The 21,925-nt window shown below is 33.3% G+C and overlaps 1 protein-coding gene across 4 annotated transcripts in view; it reads left to right on the top strand.

Moving 5' to 3' along the window:
* Sos2 (SOS Ras/Rho guanine nucleotide exchange factor 2) overlaps positions 1-21,925 on the top strand; it is a 96,327-nt gene that overhangs the window by 24,461 nt on the left and 49,941 nt on the right. For all 4 annotated transcript variants that reach the window (XM_046461230.2, XM_046461229.2, XM_046461228.2 and 1 more), the window contains exons 4-8: positions 515-679; positions 12,348-12,551; positions 14,807-14,950; positions 19,368-19,478; positions 21,795-21,893. In XM_046461230.2, coding sequence (XP_046317186.1) covers positions 515-679; positions 12,348-12,551; positions 14,807-14,950; positions 19,368-19,478; positions 21,795-21,893 — 723 coding nt within the window. The remainder of the gene's footprint in view (positions 1-514; positions 680-12,347; positions 12,552-14,806; positions 14,951-19,367; positions 19,479-21,794; positions 21,894-21,925) is intronic.

Here is a 21,925-nt window from a genome sequence, read left to right as displayed (position 1 = left end):
ATACAGATATTTTACTACACTTTAGAAAAGCAGGCCAGAGAATATTATTTAATCTCTAGAATATGCTTGTTGTATATTGATTCAAAGACCATTTTGAAGAAATTTCAAGAACACCCGCCCTACACACACACAAACACACATCCTCCCTTCCAATAGAAAATGTTATAATTAGGGGATGCTGGTTTAAAACAAGGTCCTTGAAGAAAGGAGATATTTGTCAAATGGGTTTTAGATAATGTGTTAAGAGATTTCAGTGAAGTACAGCTCGTAATTTCTATATCAGAATCAACTATTCTCATTTAATAAGAAATCAGATTTATTCGATTAGATATCTTTAAAAAAATTTTTGATACCTGTAGCACTGGGATCAAAAGGTAATTTTATATCCTGTAATACCTATAAGTTGAGACATTTGACTTATAGAAAGTTCTTTATAAGAAAAAAATAGGAATTTTTAAGTGTTTAACTGATACTAGACAGTGTTATTTTTTGAAATTATTTATTTTTTCCACAGGAAGTTTTGGGGTATAAAGTGGACTACCATGTGTCCCTATATATTGTGGCTGTACTAGAGTATATATCAGCAGATATTTTGAAATTGGCTGGTAATTATGTTTTTAATATCCGACATTATGAAATATCTCAACAGGATATTAAAGTGTCTATGTGTGCAGATAAGGTAAGTGATAAAAGTTATTTAAACTGAATAATAATGTGCATCATTTCTGCCTCAATTTTTAATATATTATTATCTTAGTAATTTTATAATTCCTGACATGGAAGACAGAAAAATCTTGGTTATACAGTAACCATAATATTTCCATGTTTTTAAGAGTATGTCAGGATGGGTGGGGAATTTCTCTTTTTTTCCCACAAAGAATCTTTTACCTAGAGGAAAAAAACATGCAGAGTTTCAAACCACTTTAAGAAAAGTAGCTTGAGTTTTATATTTTTAAGAGAACATGTAAAGTTCACTCTGGTACTTCTAAGTACAACTGATATTGAAGAGCATACTTTGGTTTCACAAGATAGTTTAGTAGGGCACAGCCAAAGAAAAAGGAGTTTGCAAAGCCAAATTACTCCCTTCTGATAACTTTTTGTTTACATATCTGTCTTCCTTCTCTCTTCCTTTTCTTCTGCTTTTACTTTTTCTTATTTTTCTTTTTAAAATCAATATTTTTTTAAAGAGAGAGAATTTTTTTAATATTTATTTTTTAGTTTTTGGTGAACACAACATCTTTATTTTATTTTTATGTGTTGCTGAGGATCGAATGCAGTGCCCCGTGCATGCCAGGCAAGCGCGCTACCACTTGAGCCACATCCCCAGCCCTAAAATCAATATTTTTTAAAAAAATTATTTGTTTCAATTAGTTATACATGACAGTAGAATGCATTTATGCACTTTGATAGATCATACATAGATGAGATATAATTTCTCATTTTTCTGATTGTGCATGTTGTAGAATCACATTGGTCATACAGTCATATATATACATAAAGTAATAATGTCTGTTTCATTTTACTGTCCTTCTTATGCCCATATCTTCTCCCCTCCTCTCCCTTCATTTCCTTCTATCTAATCTAAGGTAACTCTGTTCTTCCCAATCCCCAACCCCCACACACAACTTATTGTGAATTAGCATTCACATATTAGAAAAAACATTCGGGCTTTGGTTTTTTAGGATTGGCTTACTTCACTTAGCATGATAGACTCCAACTCCATCCATTTATTGGCAAATGCCATAATTTCATTCTTCTTTAAAAGCTTCTTCTTTGAATATATACACCACATTTTCTTTATCTATTCATCTATTGAAGGACACCTAGGTTGGTTCCATAGTTTAGCTGTTGTGAATTGAGCTGCTATAAACATTGACATGGCTGTATCACTGTAGTATGCTGATACAATCAACATTTTTGAAGTGTCTGTTATGGACCTGAGCACTGTCACTGTACCAAGCAGGCAAGATACAACACTAAGGTAGCAACCCATATTTTAGAAGTAATGTGTTTTAGTGTGAAATAAAACTATTGTAAACAAATTATTGCAAAACAATGTGATTTAAACTATTACACTAATAATCCAGGGTGGAGTCGAGAAAGTGATCAGGGAAAGGCCTGGAAAACTGCACAGAGAAGGTGCCTAAACTGAAGCTTCTAGGGCCTGCCCCATGCCAGTGGTTCTCAGCCTTGACTTCACATTGCAATTATTAGAGAGCTTTTAAAGAATACTGATACCTACATCTTACCCCTAGAAATTTAACTGGCCTTGGTTGGACTGCCAGGCTTCACTATTTTTTGAAAACATCCTTGATTCTGATGTGTATACACCCAACATCCATTGTAGTATACATAATTTAAAAAATGATTTTTCACTTACATTTTATTTTGGAAATTCCTCACCATTTCTATTTTGACTTCTAAAATAATGACAACATATTTTTGGTTACTTTCAAAGTGTCTCAGGCTTATAGAAAATTTGGAAGTACAATAAATAAACCCTCTTCCTACTGAGCCATTTGAGAATAAGTTTCCACCATAGTGAGTCCTATAACGAGAACATTCTCCTACAGTACAACAGTATATAGCAACCAAAATCCAGAAAATTAATATACTTATACAATTCAAGTTTTGCAAGTTGTTCCAATAATGTCCTTTATAGCAAAATGATCTAGTGAAAATTATGTTTGTTTATTTAGTTATCATTTATCTTTTTCTCAGTCAGGAACAATTCCTTATTCTTCCTTCAACTTTTATGACTTTTACACTTTTGAGGGTTACAAGCCAACTATTGTGTAGAATATTCTCAGTTCAGGTTCTGTGTTTTTTGTTTTGCTGTACTTCAGATTAAGGGCCTCACACAGGATAAGCATGCTACATCCCATGCCTTTAAAAAAAAAAATTATTTTGAGGCAGAGTCTTGGCTCAGAATGGCCTCAAGCCTGTATTCTTTCTGCTTCAGCCTCCCAAGTAGCTGGGATTACAGGAGTGTATCACTATACCCAGCTTTAGATTTTTCTGATATAATCTCTTAATTAGAATCAAGTTATGATCTTTAGTTAGGAATATCATAAAAATTGTGCCGTGTTCTTTTCATTGTGTTTTCTCACATGGCACTTGGGTATACAGTTTTCAGTGTGTTTTATTAGTGGTTATGTTCACTCTGATTACTTGATTAAGTGGTTGTCTGCCAGGCCTTTCATTTGTGAGTTATTCTTTTCCATTTTATAATTAATAAATTATTTATAGAATATTTTCGGACTATATCTTATTCCTTACAGTGCTTTAAATTTACTCATATGTTTATTTTAATATAGGCTTCTTGATTCTTATTCAGTGGGCCATAATCCATTGCTTCATTATTTATTTAGATTTTCAAATTGCACCAGATATGATCAGTGGGATCTCTGAGTTGGCTTATCTATTTTTGTCATTTTTTGAACATTTTATTTTTCTGTTTGCTTATTTTTTAAAGTACAAATTAGCAATTTTTAGTTGTATATATTTATGTCTTATTAAGTGATGTTATGGGGGCTGGGGCTGTAGCTCCTTGGTAGAGTGCCTGCCTAGCACTGGGTTCAATCCTCAGCACCACATAAAAATAAGCAAATAAAATAAAGGCATTCTGTCCAACTACAAAATAAAATAAAATAAATAAAAATAAAGTGATGTTATGGTTTACAAATATAGTGTGGAATAAGCTTATTAACATATACATCAACTTAAATGCCACAGTATTTTTGTGATGAAAACATTCAAAATTTATTCTTTTAGTGATTTTGAAATGTATAACACATTATTATTTACTATATTTACCATACTGTGCGATAGATTTCAAAAAACAGAGAAATCTATTCCTTCTATCTGATTCAGATTTTGTACCCTTTGACCATCATATTCCATTTCTCCCACCCCATAGCCTCTGGTAACACCATTCTACTCTCTGCTTCTATGAATTTGATTATTTTAGATTACACATATAAATGAGAATATGTGGTATTTGTCTTTCTGGAGTACTTTCGTACTGAATATTCCAGGTTCATCATACTGTTTTTTAATTTGTTTTAAGTTATATATGGACACAAGATCTTTATTTTATTTACTTATTTTTATGTGGTGCTGGGGATCAAACCCAGTGCCTTATGTGTGCAAGGCAAGTGCTCTGCCACTGAGCCACAATCCCAGCCCCAGTTTTATTGTACTCTTTTTTATGTTTTGTGCTGGTGCTGGTGAATGAATCCAAAATCTGGGTGCTAGATGAGGTCATTACTGTTGGAGTGTCACTGCTTTGGCATATATATGTGTGTATATACACATGTATGCACTTATTTATATGTACTTATACATAATGCACACACACACATACATATATAATATATAATATATATAATACACACACACACACACACCACACATACACATATTCCCTCACTCCAGAGTGAGGGAATATGTGTACGTATAGATACCCATCAGTGATACCCAGTGAACTTGTCTAGCACCCAGATCTTGTTTCTAAATGCCATGCTATGTGTGACATATGCACCCCATATATCTATGCACACAAACACAATCCATACTTATTTCTCATCTCTCTAATCCAAACTAATAATAGTATAAGATTCATGTTAGTCTTCCATTTTTCATATTTACAACTCCCTTTTGACTGTGGGAAAACTGGTTCTCTTTTTTTTTTTGGATATATTTTCTTATTTGATCAATCCTCCTTGTGTAACCAACCTTTTCTCTTTCCCCATTGGTATAGGCTGCCTCCTTAACCCTATTTTAATTTAGAATCACCCCTTTCAAGTATATTCTCCTTATCCATCTCAAGCTCTGATAATCTTATTCTGCTGCCTCCCCCGATGTCTTACCTCCCCCACCCCTTCCAGGGCTTTTAACATACCATGGTAGGCTGTCTTCCCATGTAAATGCCTTTCTTAACCACTAAGCTCCAACACTGTTTACCAAAGCTGCCTATTATATGGATAGTCTCTTTATCTTGATAGGCCTTAGTCTCTAACATCAGGCTGTGCCTCACCCTCAGACACCCTTCTTATTCCACTAAGGATCAACACCCTGAGATGGGCCACCACAACTTTTCTTCCCTTTCCACCCTGCAGGAATTCCTACCTTATTTACCTTGTCCTTCCTCTTCCCCTAGTGCCTTGAACAGACTGTTGAAAAATTATGAAAATGAGAGATTTTCTACCATACTTGAGGTTCACCTTTTCTATGACTCTTGAAAGGCAAAAGCAGTTAATTTCAAAACAGTTTCAGAATTAGAAGACACTGAATCCTAAGCACAGATTGTCAAGTGATTATGTGCTCTTGGGCACTAGTAAACTTGTTTCTCACAAAACTGTTTTTGTAAAATTTGAATTAAGTGGAATTTCTTTTTCATATAAAGCTAAAATTAGCTTTTCTGTTAACTTTCATTCATTAATTCTGTCTTCTGAAATACCTTAAATCAGACTATACTGTTTTTCAGACTATACTGTTTTTTTAAGTTGTTCAGTTATTTGAAACATTTTTTTCATGTCCTAAATCATCATCTTTTGAGAGTTAAAAACAAAACAAAAAAATTCATGTGACATGATTTTCAGATCCCCTTTCTATATTGTTTTCAGACTGATTGCTAATATTAAAGACAGAAGTCCAGATTTGGTCTGACCAAATCTGAGTATAATCAGATTCTGACCTTCTTGATTCTGTATGCTATTATATAATTTATGCATTAACATTTTTGATCCCCAATGTCATCTTGATTACTTAAAAAAAAAAGTTTACAGATACTTTTGAAGTCCCTTGGACTTTATCTTATGAAGTACTATTATGATGTTATATCTTTGATTTCTTTACCTCATAGCACTATTTTTTTAAATGTAAGATTGAATTCAAATTTATCCCTAGATACTTTCATACTATTATTGAAGCTATATTCTAAAATACCAGGATATCTTAAAAAATCTAATTCTGACATATAATACTTTAAATATTTTACCCAGCTTTTTATAATGTGTACAAGTCCAGGAAACATTCTTTTTTTTTTTTTTAAAGAGAGAGAGAATTTTTTTTTTTAGTTTTCAGTGGACACAACATCTTTATTTTATTTTATTTTTTTTTTATGTAGTGCTGAGGATCGAACCCAGTGCCCCACGCATGCCAGGCGAGTGTGCTACCACTTGAGCCACATCCCCAGCCCCCAGGAAACATTATTTTAGATGAAATTATTTAGTAAAATGGTTGATTTTAAATGTTATTAAGCATTCTTCTAGGTTAAATGTCACAATTTTTCATCATTATAACTTTTCATTTACTGTTTCATCTCTTGTCCAAATCTGGGTCAACAAACTTTATGTGTAAAGGGCAGAGGATAAATATTTGAGGCTTTGCAGTACATACAGTTTCTCTAACAACTATTTACTATCTTTACCCTTGGCAGCATGAAATCAGCCGTAAACAAATGAGCATGGGCTGTCTACTAGTAAAACTTTATTTACAAAAAATAGGCAATGAGCTGAATTTGGCCTCTGTGCTCTAGTTTGCTAATCCTTGTTTCAGACTTCCGTTTTGGGATCTCCATTTGTCGAAAGAGACTGCCATATGCTTAGCTAAAATTCAGATGACTGTATTTATGATTATAGTTATATAAGTTGAGTAGTGAGATTATTTGACACAGTGTGATCTTTGTGAATCTAAACTGATTTCTAGTGATTACTATTTTAAGAACTCACAAACCATCCATCTGTTTAATAAATTATTTAAGATGTTGATTTCTAGGAATCTGTATGATTTGCCAGAGAACTTGAGAATCAAACTTTTTTTTAAAACATTAAAAATAAAAACACTTGGGGGCCTGGGGTTGTGGCTCAGCAGTAGAGCGCATGCAAGTCCCTGGGTTTGATCCTCAGCACCACATAAAAATAAATAAAATAAAGGCATCGTGTCTAACTACAACTAAAAAAAATTTTTTAAAATAAAAGCACTTGACTCTTCTGAGGTATTCTGGCATGTCAAAGATTGATGGAAATAGAGTCACAGGAAAGAATTGTAAGACTCAACTTCTATGATATTTGTCATTACTAAGGAAAGCAGTATTTAATCTGGAAAAGTGGAGCACATACAATTAAGAAGGAAAATACTAATTTTAAGAAAGGTAAGAGGAAGTAAGAGGGCACAGAGCCGCTCTGAAGAAATTTTAATTTTCTAGGCCTACGTGTAACAGGGGTTGAGTTATCTTGTTTTGTTTTTTGGTACTAATTATTGAACCCAGGGGCACTTTACCACTGAGCTGCAACCTCAACCCTTTTTATTTTGTATTTTGAAAATAAATATCGTTATGTTGCTGATGGTCTTGCTAAATTACTGAGGCTGAACTCAAACTTGCAATCCTCCTGTTTCAGTCTCCAAAGCTCCTGGGATTATAGGTCTGTGCCACTGTGTCTGGCTGTATTTCTTTCTTTATATCTTTACTCCATTGTTTCAAGAACTGGCTCTACTTTAAAAAATAATAATAATAATATATATATATTAGTTGTTGGTGGACTTTTATTTATTTGTATGTGGTGCTGAGAATTGAACCCAGTGCCTCACGCATGCTAGGCAAGCGCATTACCACTGAGCCACAACCCCAGCCCCAAGAACCGCCTCTACTTGATTGTTCTTGTTATAAACATGATCCCAAAATACTTTAATTGTCCTAATAGTTTTTATGATTCTTCACTAATTTTGCCTTTACCCTTTTTTACAAGTATAATAGTTTTAAAATAAATACACTATACATATGCTCCTTATTTATCTTACTTATTATTTTTTATGGTACTGGGGTTTGAACTTAGGGTCTTTTTCCCACCAAGCTATATCCCTAGCCCTTTCTTTTTTATTTTATTTTGAGACAGCATCTCACTGAATTGTCCAGCCTGGCCTTGAACTTGTGATCCTCCTGCCTCATCCTCCTGAGTGGCTGGGATTAAAAGTGTGTTCCTCTTCACTTGGCCACATATACTTGTTTAAAGATTAAACAAGTATGTTCGGTACATTTATTATATGTCAGATGATGTGGATTTTAAGGTGACAGCATGGTTTTTAATCCTTAGAAGGTCATTGACTAATGGGGGAAAACAGATATGAATAGAAATTTCATTATTAGTTGTTTCTATAGGAAAGAGAAGATTGCTAATGGACAACTGAAGCTGGTAGGAAAATCTGGTAGAGAGGGAGAGTTTGGAAAAACTATATAAAAATTATATTTGAGCTAAATGATGAAAAAAGTGGATAGGTATTGGTCAGATGAATAAATGTAACACTTGGAAAAGAGGGAGGAAGTAAGTGAAGACATTCTAAAAAAAAGTAATAGAGGGAACTGACCAGATTTAAGAAATATTCTGAGTTAGAGTCAACAGGATTTGGGGATAGATTGGATATAGGAGAAAAATGGGAGAAGTAATAAGTCTAAGGTAATGGCAAGTTTTGTAGTTATGAAGACCAGGTCCAAATAGGTGATATTATTAATGATTCTGAGATGGAGCATATATGTGTAGGTTTTGTTAGACAAGGAGATATTAGGCTTTGGCAACATTTGTCTAGGGTCCAGAGAGATGCTGAGACTACATATAAATGTTTAGGAATCATTGTGATCTAGATAGTAATTGGAAATCATCTAAGGGGATGAACTTACTCATGGAGCAAGGATAGCAGATGTTTTTAGACTGGAAGCTTGGTAGTGAATAAAGCCTCGAGATTTTTAAAAAATTAAATTTTTCCCATCTGTTTGTATTTACAAATAATTTTTTTTCACATAGAGATCTGGATTCTGTATTTTTATTGAAAAAAGAAAGGCAAAAAGCCTAAAATAGCTGACATTGAACAGTAGACTTTCTCTTTAGGTGCATACATCTTCCAATTCGTCACAGTCTCTACTATTTCTTATATAGATGTTACCTGCCTGATTCCTCTACTATTTAAATTCAGGACTTTTGGTTTTGTTACTGTGTGTCAGTGTTTCATAACTATAACAAAATACCTGAGACAATCAAAAAGAGTGAAGGTTTACTTTGAGTCAGTGTTTTCAAGATTACAGTCCATGATCAGTTGTTCTTGTTGCTTGATCAGTTGTTCTTGTTTCACCATGCACTGCTTGCATATCATGGCAAGCAGTACATGGTGAAACAGCCCACTCTCCTCATGGTTTCCAGAAAGCAAAAACACAAGAACTGTGGTCCTAATATACCCTTCAAGGGCATTCCCCCAGTGACCTACCTACTTCCCATAAGACCTCACTTCTTAAAGGTTCTACCACTTCCCAGTAGTTCCAAACCTTTAACTCATGGGCCTTAGGAGACACTTATCCAAACTTTAGTTGCAAAAAGAATTCTAAGAATGGAACCCTGGAGTAAATGGTAGAGAATTAAGTGTAGAGAAGGAGGCCCCATTGCCAGATGGCTTTTTAGAAACCAAGGGAAGGGAATGTTTTAAGAAGTAGAGATGGTTAGCTATAAAAAGACAAAAATATACCATTAGATCTGATACTAGGAAATCATCAGGGAGACCAATTTTATAGACTAATGGGCTTGTTAAGTGAATAGGAGTGAGAAGAGACAGCAGGTATAGACTGTTCTAAAAGGATCTTTGATAAGGGAGAAAAAAAAGAGAGTGACAGCTCTTTTTTGTGTTTTTTTATGTGTCATACCTTTCATTTTGAATATCTGTTTAAAATTAGATTGTATCAGCAAATTCCCTGTGCAACCCCATGGGTTTCTTCAGAGTCTAAATGACTAGGAATTAGGGGTAAATGATGTTCAGTGATAAGAAGGTATGTCACATGGATTGGGCAGTGAAGAGGAGAGGGATCCAAGGGATTTGAGAAAGCAGGTTGGGTTTAAATTATAAATGGCTTTTATCCTAAAAAAAAATTAAAATTTTATGCAGAAGGCAATGAAATACAGTATCATTTTTATCTTTTGTGTGTGTGTGTGTGTGGTAATTAAACCCAGAGCCTCATGTATGGTAGGTACGTATTGTGCTACTGAGCTTATTCCCAACTCTTCTTATTTTTTTGTTTTGAGAGAGAGTTTCTCAAATTGCCCAGATTGGTCTTGAATAATGATCCTCCTGCCTCAGCCTTCAAGTAACTGGGATTATAAGTGTGCATCACCACATTTGATGATACAAATTTGTTTTTAAGAACATAATTTTGGAAATGGGAATGGGAAGACTTGTGGCAGACAGATCAAATTCTGGGACTTATATATCCTTGTAAGAGATGCTGATTGTTTAATAGTCTAATCTAGAGCATGGAAGGGGATAGAGATAACCAACCAGGTGTAGGAGAGATTTCTTTTTTTTTTTTTTAATGTTTTTAGTTATAGATGGACACAATGCCTTTATTTTATTTGTTTATGTTTATGTGGTGGTGAGGATTAAACCTGGTACCCCACACATGCTAGGCAAGCTCTCTACCACTAAGTCACAACCCCAACCCCCTAAGAGAGATTTCTGAGTTAGAGTTACAAGGATCAGGAGGGCAGGGTTCATATTTAGTTTCTTCTTTATGGTAATTTACCAACACCTGGTACAATTTCTGGTGATCTGTAGGTCTTTTTCTGAATGAATGTTATCTCTTACTGTGTTGTCAGAATTTTCCCTTATCCCTTTGAAGTAGTTTTACTTTGGAGTTTTCTTTTCAGGATAATATCTTTTTTCCCCTGAATTATGAGAATTCTTTTTATTCATTTTTGAATTATAATTACCTAGGTAGAATCTATTTTTGTAACTATTATTAATTTTTAAAATGTGTGGTCACCTTATTGCTGTTGCTTCCCCCCCCCCCCCCCGTGGTACTGGGGATTTAACTCTGGAGCACTCGACCACTGAGCCACATCCCCAGCACTATTTTGTATTTTATTTAGAGAGAGGGTATCACTGAGTTGCTTAGCATCTTGCTTTTGCTGAGACCTGCCTTGAACTCGCGATCCTCTTCCCTCAGCTTCCTGAGCCTCTTGGAATGCCTTGCTTGCTGTTGCTTTTGATTTACTAAAAGTTCTTGCCTATTGGCAGATTTAATGTATAGTAGCAGTTTTTACTATTTCTAAGAGAGGAAATTGTCACTATAGCTATTTGAGCATCAGTACGATATTTGGAGTTAGCAAGTAAACTTAATAGCAGTTTTTGATATGGTAAATAAGTTGTTCTTTGGTGTCTGTTGGAATTGTTGGTACCAGGATCTTCTCTGGATACCAAACTCCACAGATGCTTGTCTCTTACATAGTATTTGTATTTAAACTATGCATATCTCAACTGTAGATTACTTGTGATATGTAACACAACATAAATGCTGTGTAAATTTTTTTGTTTAGGAAATAATGACAAGAAGAATAGTCTTTATACATATTCAACACAGGTGCAGTTTTTCTAATAATTTTGATTTGAGGTATATTGAATCTTTGGATATGGAACCCATATATACAAAAAGCTGATTGTATGCATCAGAAGATTCATACTGTTATCAACTGTCTACCTTTACAATATATCATTTCACTTTTCCCATTTTGGGTGAGAGGTACTGGGGATTGAACTCAGAGGCACTTTACTGCTGAGCCACATCCACAGCCTTATTTTGTATTTATTTAGAGACAGGTCTCACTGAGTTGCTTAGCTTCTTTCTGTTTATTTGTTTGTTTTGTTTTGTTTTGTGTTGCTGAGACTGGCCTTGAACTCATGATCCTCCTGTCTCAGCCTCCCGAGCCACTAGGATTACAGGAGTATGCCACCATGCCTAGCCACTTTTCCCTTTTTAACTCTACCCAAGTGCATACAACTTTCTTTATAATACAATAAGGAGCTACCATGCAAATACCTACTATTCACCAGACATGGTAGTATACATTTATGTACATTACCTCATTGAATTCTTCCATCAATGACATTTTACATATAGGTTATCTTATTTACAGAAGAATAAATCACTTGTTCATAATCATAGTTCAGTAAGTGGCTGAACTGGGATTTGGTTCAGATTCATGTATGCTCTTTTTTACATGTTTGTATGTATGCATGTGAATCTTATATTACATACATGTGTGTATACATATAGATGCATACCTATACATATGTGTATATTTCACCATTAGGTTTGTCTTATTTTCAGAAGTATTTATTTTTCCATATCCAGTTTGACTTTAACATTTTTTACCTTCATCTTTACATTTTTCTTTTTTCTCCTAAATTTTCTAGTATAAATCTGCCCATAATACCTATAATTCTCATTGTTTAATATTGCAATTTCAAGTTTTTTGAGACAGTTTTACTAAAGAAAATAACTTTATATATTCCTGATTTATATTTCTCAGGTTTTGATGGACATGTTTGATCAGGATGATATAGGTTTGGTTTCTCTCTGTGAAGATGAACCTAGTTCTTCAGGTGAATTAAACTACTATGATCTTGTCAGAACTGAAATTGCAGAAGAAAGACAGTATCTGCGGGAACTAAATATGATTATAAAAGTGTTTCGAGAAGCCTTTCTTTCTGACAGAAAGTTATTTAAACCTTCTGTAAGTGACTTTTGGATTTGAAATTCTATATATCCCCCAAACCAAATAGCAGCTTAAAGTTATAAATAGTAATGTTCTTTACTTTATTAGCATATATAAATATTCTTTGGTATATTTGTGGATTTAAAATTTGCAAATTGTTATATAATAAGTGCAGTGACTTGGGAGGGGACACAAAATTAGAAGGAGGGGGTTTACACTGGTGTGAATATTGCTACTTAATAGCTAAGATTTAGTTATTCACTGGAAGGTGTGGTCTAAAAAATAGATCTATGATTTTTTTCTGTCTTTTGGTAGTTACTTTAAGGCAGTAGTTTAAAGTTTTAACTGAATGCCACATATAAACAAAAGGAGAGCTGCCCTGCTGAAGACAGGGTGGGAGTGGCATGAGTAGGATGGGGATTCAGAGAGACTTATCTTTTTTTTCTTTTACCTCTATTGCTTCTTAAGTCAGCTCTGGTAATCCAGATAGACAAACACTATCTTTAAATTTTTTTCTTCTTCTTTTATCACATGATTACTTTTAAGTATCTGTATGTTTCATCCACATTTTAAAAATACTCTGCTCTTAGCTTATTTATCTTATACCTCCTAACTTCATTCTCAAAATAACTATTACATGAAAAAATGAGAGTGGTGTTAAGACATAGCTGGATGAATGTTTAAGGTTAAGAACCGATTTAGTTTTTCTCATTATTTTCCAAAAGGATGAGTTATGAATTTAAATGATAATTTAAGGTGTTTTAATTGGCCTTTACCTTATTTATTTCCCTCCCTCCCCCACCTTTTCTTTTTCTAGTACTGGCACAAGAACCCAGGGCCTCATGCATGCTAGGCAGATTCTCTACTGAGAATTCTACCACTAAGCTACATCCACAATGTTTTTTTAAAAAAGTTTATTTTGAGACAGATCTCTGAGTTGTCCAGTCTGGTTTCAAACTTGGAGTCCTTCTGCCTTAGCCTCTCAAGCAGCTGGGATTATAGGCATGTGCCACCATACTAGACACCTTTTTTCTTTGGTACATATATTTAGTTTAATGATGTCAGTAACTCCCACCTGACATATGATCTTAAGTCATCAGAATTTTGTGGTTCAAAGTCCTTTAGTGTTTTATTTGGCCTTTATAACAATGTCATGAGATGTATAGGGTAGGTATCATTATTTCTACCTTTCTAGTAGGGAAATTGACATGAAATAATTATGACTTACTCAGGCTAGTTATAGACCTCAACTTGAATTTGGGTTCTTCATTCTTGTTTTTCCTTGCTGACCTTGAACCCCTGGGCTCTCCTTAAACAGAGTTAGGATGGAAGTAAATAATTTGCTCATGGTGACATATCTGATATACTAACACCCAGTTCTGGTAGGATTCTTTTGAGGGTTAGATTATACGATAAAATGAGCCCCATCATAGAAATCAGGGACAAAGACCAAACACTTTGTCATTTCATACTACACGTGGTGGAGAATTTAAGCTCAAGTTTGTTATATTCTAAAGCTCATGATATTTACAGTACAAGTTGCTAGGGTGAATAATAGTGGATCATAACCTGGATAATTAGTCATATGATTTGTTTATATCCAGAGGACTCAAACCTTTTTAACCTAAATATAATTCACACATTGGATTTTGAATGAAATCTTTAATTCCTTCTTAAATTCAGGAGATGAGTCACAAATTGTAAAAACAGACTGTATCTGAGGTATCTTTAAACTGAAGTATCTTCAGTTTGATCTCAGCTCTTGTCATTCACTAACTCTATACAACCTTAATCAGGTCGTTTAGCAACATAGCCAGTTTTGAAGAAACACACATGCCAGAATTCTTTATTTCAAGAATTGCTTAGGGAGCTGGGGTTGTGGCTCAGAGGTAGAGCGCTCACCTAGCATGTGTAAGGCCCTGGGTTCGATCCAGCACCATATAAAAATAAATAAGTAAAATAAAGGTATTGTGTCCAACTACAACTAAAAAAAAAAGAATTGCTTAGAATCATTCCTGGTGTGAGGCTTTAGGATTATGGAAGAAAACTATCCTGAATTTATATTTTCCAGTATTTTTACTCTCTATAACACAAGATATTTTGAAATTTTTCTTCGATATTTACAATTGACTTTCACTATGTCTTGGAATATATTAGTATCAGATTGGGTGAAAATGCACCTTTAACACTTATGTTCTGTTTGTATTTAGTAATTTTAAAGTGTAATTCACACCCTCAGGTCTTACTTAACCTTTCTTTTTTCTTTTTTTCAGGATATCGAAAAGATTTTCAGTAACATTTCAGATATACATGAATTGACTGTGAAACTTTTAGGTTTAATTGAAGACACAGTTGAAATGACAGATGAAAGCAGTCCTCATCCTTTAGCTGGCAGCTGTTTTGAAGATTTGGCAGAAGTAAGTTTACAAAACTACTTTAAATTCTCATTAAAATCCTAAATACTGTATTAAGAAATTAAGAAAGGTATTCTTTGTAAAATCTGCCTACTATTTAAAAAAATACTTAAGGGCAGGTGCTGTTGTGCACACCTGTAATCCCAGCAACTTTGGAGATTGAAGGAGGAGGATCGAAAGTTTGAGGCCAACCTCAGCAACTTAGTGAGAACCTATCTCTAAATAAATAAATAAATACATATAAAAAGGAGTGGGGATGTATCTCAGTGATAAAGTACCCCTGGGTTCAATTCTTGTACCAAAAAAAAAAAAATACATGAGGTTTAACCAGTAGCAAACTAAAATTACATTGCTTATAGTTTTAGTGACTTTTATTAATATTTTTAGTGAAAATTTATACAGTAGAGTACTGACATTTAGGATATTTTTTAAAATGGTAAGTGCATTTAAGGTAAAGGAAAATACATTTTATCGACCATAGTTCTTAAGCTTTTGTGAATTTTAGACTGAATTTTCAAAAATAGAAAAGTTTCATATTAATTTTTAATAATTTAAGAAAATTATTTGGTAATCTTATAAATGATTATAAAAGTAATATGGCTTTATCAATGTTTATAGCAGCACAATTCACAGTAGCTAAATTATAGAACCAATCTAGGTGTCCTTCAGTAGATGAATGGATTTTAAAAATGTGGTTATATATACACAATGGAATATTATTCAGCAATAAAAGAGAAATAGAATCATGGCATTTGCAGGTAAATGGATGGAGTTGGAGAAGATAGTGCTAAGTGAAGTTAGCCAATTCCCCAAAACAAATGCTGAATGTTTTCTCTGATACAAGGAGTTTGATTCATATATGGGGTAGTGAGGGGGAGCGTGGGAGGAATAGATGAACTCTAGATAGGGCAAAGGGGTGGGAGGAGAAGGGAGGGGGCATGGTGTTAGAAATGATGGTGGCATGAGATGGACATCATTATCCAAAGTACACATATGAAGACAAAAATGGTGTGAATATACTTTGTATATAATCAGAGATATGAAAAATTGTGCCGTATATGTGTAATAAGAATTATAATGTATTCTGTCATATATAACAAATTAGAATAAAAAAAAATTTAAAAAAGATCAAAACTGAAAAGAAAACTAATGTGGCTTATTGCAAAATATTTGAAAAATAGAGACAAATAAAATGAAATTCATTCTATTTTTCAACTCCCTGAGATAACTTGTCCTTTAGATAACATTCATTTATCCTTAGAAATATTTAAAATTTAAAAAAAAATATTTTTCTTTAGTTGTAGATGGACACCATGACTTTATTTTATTTATTTATTTTTATGTGGTGCTAAGGATCGAACCCAGTACTTTACATGTGCTAGACGAGCACTTTACCACTGAGCCACAACCCCATCCCTTTTAAAATTTTTTTATATCTATTTTTTTTTAATTGTTGATGGGACTTTATTTTATTCATTTATTTAAATGCAGTGCTGAGAATGGAACTCAGTGCCTCACACATGCTAGGCAAACTCTCTACCACTGAGCCACAACCCCAGCCTCAATCCTTACAAATATTTTTGTATGTATCATACAAACCTATTTGTATTTACAATAAAATGGTTGTTCTATTTTTTTTTAAAGACTGGATTTTTTAATACATTTATTTTATTTATTTATTTTTATGTGGTGCTTGCTAGGCAAGCGCACTACTACTGAGTTACACCCTCAGCCCTGATTGTCCTATTTGATAAACTTTTTTACCTATATGTTATAAAAGTTTTCTTTGTTAATAAATATACTTCACCAGAATTTTTACATATGCATACCGTGTTATATGGAGACACCATAACATCTAATCTTTAGAAGTTTATAGTTTTTTTCTCTTTTTATTGTAAACAAAGTTCGTTTTTGACATTCTAATGGGAAAAGAAATGCATATCATTGTTTTTTAAAAAAAAACTAATGATGTTAAGCATTCTTTCATACTTATTGGCTATTTTTATTTCTTTTAGTGCTATCTTTAGATTTCATGTAAAAGTGCCTAATTTTATAAACTTTGCCTATATTTTTCTGAAAACATACATCAATTTTATTAGGTCCATTTTGTAGGACAAAGAAAATGACAGGATGAAAATATTCAGTTACTGATATTTCACATTCAGCCTTGATTCTTAATAGAATGTTTTTATATTGTGATGTCATATTAATTGTTATTCTCTTGTTAATTTGTTGTACTCTTAAAGATATCATGAGGTTCTAAAATACTATATTTTTTATATAGTTCTAAAATACTATATTATTTTTATTTTGTTTATAAATGTAAATGCCATTTTAAATTTCTTTTCTATCCTTTTTTGTTGTTGGCACTGGGGATTGAACCCAGGACTTTAAGTATGCTAGGACTTTATGTAAAGTATGCTAGGCAAGTGCAATATAGCTGAGCTACATCTCTAGCCCCATATTAACCATTTTTAGGGGTGCAGTTCATTTGTATTAATTAAAATTCATAGTATTGTACAGCCATCACCCCTACCTCATTCCAAAACTTTTTCATCACCTAAACAGAAAACTACACAATGAGAAATAACTTCCTGTTTTCCCTCTCCCAGCTCTTGGTAACCTCTAATCTACTTTCTATCTCTGTGAATTTTCCTATTTTAAGTATTTCATGTAAGTGGAATCATATATTTATTCTTTTGTGTTTGCTTATTTCATTTAGCGTGTTTTAAGGTTCTTGTCAGTGCATGAGTCAGAATGTTATTCCTTTCTGTGACTTTTTTTTTTTAAAGAGAGAGAGAGAGAATTTTTTAAATATTTATTTATTTATTTTTTAGTTTTGGGCGGACACAACATCTTTGTTTGTATGTGGTGCTGAAGATTGAACCCAGGCCGCACGCATGCCAGGCGAGCGCGCTACCACTTGAGCCACATTCCAGCCCCTTTCTGTGACTTAATAATAGTCCATTTTACATACATCACTAATCTGAAATCCAAAACTTTAAAAAAAGTTTTTTGGTACCAGGGATTGAACCCAGGGTCACTTAACCACTGAGCCACATTCCCAGCTCTTTCTTTACATTTTATTTTAAGTCAGGGTCTTACTAAGTCCTTAGGGCCTTGCTAATTTGCTGAGACTGATCTTGAACTTGCACTCCTCCTGCCTCGTCTCCTGAGTTGCTGGGATTATAGGCATGCTGCACCATGCCCACCCCCCAATATTTTTTTTGATTGCTAGCCAGCTTTCAAAAGTTTTGGATTCCAAAGCATTTCGAGCCATCATTCAGATATGTTTGGAATTTCAGGAAGTTTCAGATTTTCAGATTAGGGATGCTCAACCCATAAAATCTATGTAGTATTCCAAAATCTGGAAAACTCCAAAATCTGAAATATTTCTAGGTTCCAAGCATTTTTGATAAGTGATACTCAACCTTTACCTTGTTTTATTCATCCTGTTCATTTGTTGATAGACATTTGTATTATTTCCACCTTTTAGCTATTATGAATAACATTGCATTTTTTTTCACTTATTGTAGGTGTATACCTAGGAGTGAAATTGTTGTTGTATGGTAATTCTATGTTTGCTTTTTGAGGACCTGCCAAATTTTCTACCCCACTCCCACCTTGGCCAGGGATTGAACCCAGGGGTGCTTAACCACTGAACCAAGTCCCCAGCCCCTTTTATTTACTTAAAGAAGGGTCTCACTAGTTGCTTAGGGCCTTATTAAGTTGCTGAGGCTGGCTTTGAACTGGCAATCCTCTCGCCTCAGCCTCCCAAGCCTCTAATAGAATATAGGTGTTGCCACCACACCTGGTGCCAAATTGTTTTTATGGGGGCCATACCATTTTACATTAGCACTAGCCTTAGTTCTAACTAAACATTGTAGTTATTGGTTATTATTGGCGAGTATAAATTTACTTAAATATATACATTGGAAAAGCTATGGGCAGTTAATGTTTTGTTGTTTTACTATCTGTTATCTTTGCTCTCCTTTCTTTAATTTTGGAAACTGTCGAGTATCAATGTTATTTCCTTTAAAGTATCGTAAATGTAAACTTATTTAAACTTGGATAAGCTTGAGTTTCCAGCCTTCTTTTACTTATCAATTTACTTCTCATGTACTGGGAATAAAATGTACATTTTAATACTTTGACACCTGTGATCACAGAGTCCATTATTTATTTGAAGATCCATTGCCTCTTGGCATCTAGTGTTCAAGGTCAGTGCTTACATTTTAAAAAAATTTATCAGTTGCAGACATAGTTATTGTTTGTTTTTGAAAAGTAGAAAGCAAGAAGGGATGATACTTTATTGAGGACTTGAATAGAATTTTGTCACTAGATGATCTCTAGCATATTAGTAGAAAAGATATTCTTTTAAACCTAATACATTTTCATTTTTTGGTTTTTTAAAAAACAGGAGCAAGCATTTGATCCTTATGAAACATTATCACAGGACATTCTTTCACCAGAGTTTAATGAACATTTTAGTAAGTTGATGGCTAGACCTGCAGTTGCTCTACACTTTCAGGTAAACTTAACTTAAATGCTCTTTTCTTTTATAAAACAAATAAAGAAATACATCACCATCTTATCCTTCAAATGTTTGTAATGCTAGAATAAATTTCATTAGTTCTTCAAAATCTATTAATTCTAAGCTCGTTTTAAATTATTTTCTGTTTTCTGTCTTCTTTCAGTCTGCTCTTAATGTGGTAAATCTTTTATAGTACTACATTGCAAATATTGAACAACCAGAAGAATCTGGCACATTCTAGATGAGACTATAGAGGTGAATCTGGGGAGCTATTTCAGTATCATATTTCCTATAGGAAGATTTGGAGAAATCTTTTAAAGAAATGAGAATAGCCTTATATATTCTCAAATTGGTTTCTCTATCAGGTCTACAATTTAAAGAAGATAAATACTGAAGTGAGAAATAAGATATGAATTTCTTGGTTTAATAATGCATTTGGATAAAATGAAAATAGATGAAGAGAGGCAAAATTTTTATTCTGTCAATACTTAAATGTTTCATTGATATTAGTGATACTTTACTAATTACCTGTAGCAACTTCTACATCTAGACTAGCTCTTACTTCCAGCATATGAAATGATCAACTCTGTATTCTTAAAACGAGCAAGCAAGCCATCCAACCTTTCTTCATTCTAGCTACTCCACCCTTCCATTTTTTCACTCTACTGTCAGTTATCTTCATATTATTTTTTACCCATCTCCCTTAAATATATACATTGGAAAAGCTATGGGCAGTTAATGTTTTGTTATTTTACCATCTGTTTTTGTTATTTTACTATCTGTTAACTTTATTATACTTGGATGTAGTATGTTAGAAGCAGTTTTTAAATTCTTCCTGGTGCTTCTCCTCCTTGAGACCATATTAATATGTTTTTTGAATAACACTACCATGGTGTTCTAATCAGGATATAATGCTAAAAACTACCTTTGACAATTAATTTAATTTGCAAAATACAGTGCATATTTCTATTTTATACTTTTGTCCATAGTATAAATATCTGAATTAGAGTGTTTATGAGGAAAATGTTTACAAAGAAGCCTATCATATTCTTTCTCACATTAAATATTGGTCTTGTCATTATTTTTCTTGGGGAGAAACATCAGTAAGTCAACTTTAAAAAATCAGCATGAGTTGATTTTAAACCCCTATAACTTTTAGCAAATCATCTATTCTACAGATTAGCAGTTTTCAACACCTGTATATACCTATCTCTAGGTACACATGAAAGTTTTTCAAGGGATAAAAATGCACAGATAACTTTAGGGGAATTGGTTCCTAGTTTGCCTGAGACCCTTTTTTTTTTAATGTATTTTACGTTCTCTTTTCCAATTCCTCTTATACATTACCCCTTGCCACGTTGAATTTCCTATTATGCATTGATCCAAGATGTAAGAAATCTCCAGGGAACCAATGAAAAGAAAAAACAAAACAAAATAAAATAAAACATTGCTACTGAGAGTTTATTGAATACAAAGTAAGGTTATCCAAAAGAAGGATATGGGTTGCTTATGGTAAAAACTCTTGGTAGTGAATGTCATATCTCCTTCTGCCTTGTCACATTTATCTGGCTACCTAAGAACTAAGAAGCAAGATATTTATTACAAAGATGAATATTAACTTTTTAAAAAGTTCTTCATTATTCATTCAGTATAAATTCAGCTTGTAAAGTTCTCATACCTGGAGGTTGTATGTTAGAAGCAGTTTTTAAGTTCTTCCTGGTGCTTCTACTCCTTGAGACCATATTAATATGTTTTTTGAATATAATAATCAACTCAGGATTTCTAACTAGTGTTTGATCTGGCTATTTGTTTTGCCAGTGAAGATTGGCTTTGTCAATTAAGTTGTATAACAAACATTTTTCATAAGTTAAATAGCCTTAGTCTGAAATGTATTCAGTCACTGGTGAAATACATTTAAGTCACATTTATATTATACATCATCTCTTCAAATACATGCTTTATAGGTATTTAAACTGTGAACATTTCTAATGACAACATAAAAATGTGCAAGAGAGTATATAGCTTTTCAGAATGCCTTTAGGGTATATGGAAACCCAAATGTTTGAAGAAAAGCTGCAGACCACTTTTGTGAGAGTTATTTAAGCTTTACCGAGACGAAGAAATATATATATTTCTCTAATAAAGGGGGAAATGAGATAAAACTTAATTTATGGCACTACAATTTCAATACAGCTTATGCTTTTCATTATAGTTTTGACAAGTTTGTATACTTTTTAAAGCTATTTGTTAGGAATTGCTTTTATGTATCTTTGATGTCAGAGGTACATTATTACATCTTTTTTTGCTTTGCAGTCCATTGCTGATGGTTTTAAAGAAGCAGTTCGTTATGTCCTTCCTCGCCTTATGCTGGTACCAGTGTATCATTGTTGGCATTATTTTGAATTATTAAAGGTAATGCAAAAACTTCCTGAGCCTTTTAGGAA

Source organism: Marmota monax, unplaced genomic scaffold (genome assembly GCF_021218885.2).
Source record: "Marmota monax isolate L192 unplaced genomic scaffold, Marmota_monax_Labrador192_F-V1.1 WCK01_AAM20220418_F8-fsc00001, whole genome shotgun sequence".
Classification (NCBI taxonomy): Eukaryota; Metazoa; Chordata; class Mammalia; order Rodentia; family Sciuridae; genus Marmota; species Marmota monax.
The sequence above is the reverse complement of the archived record's forward strand: the minus strand, read 5'-3'. Positions and strand labels throughout refer to the sequence as shown.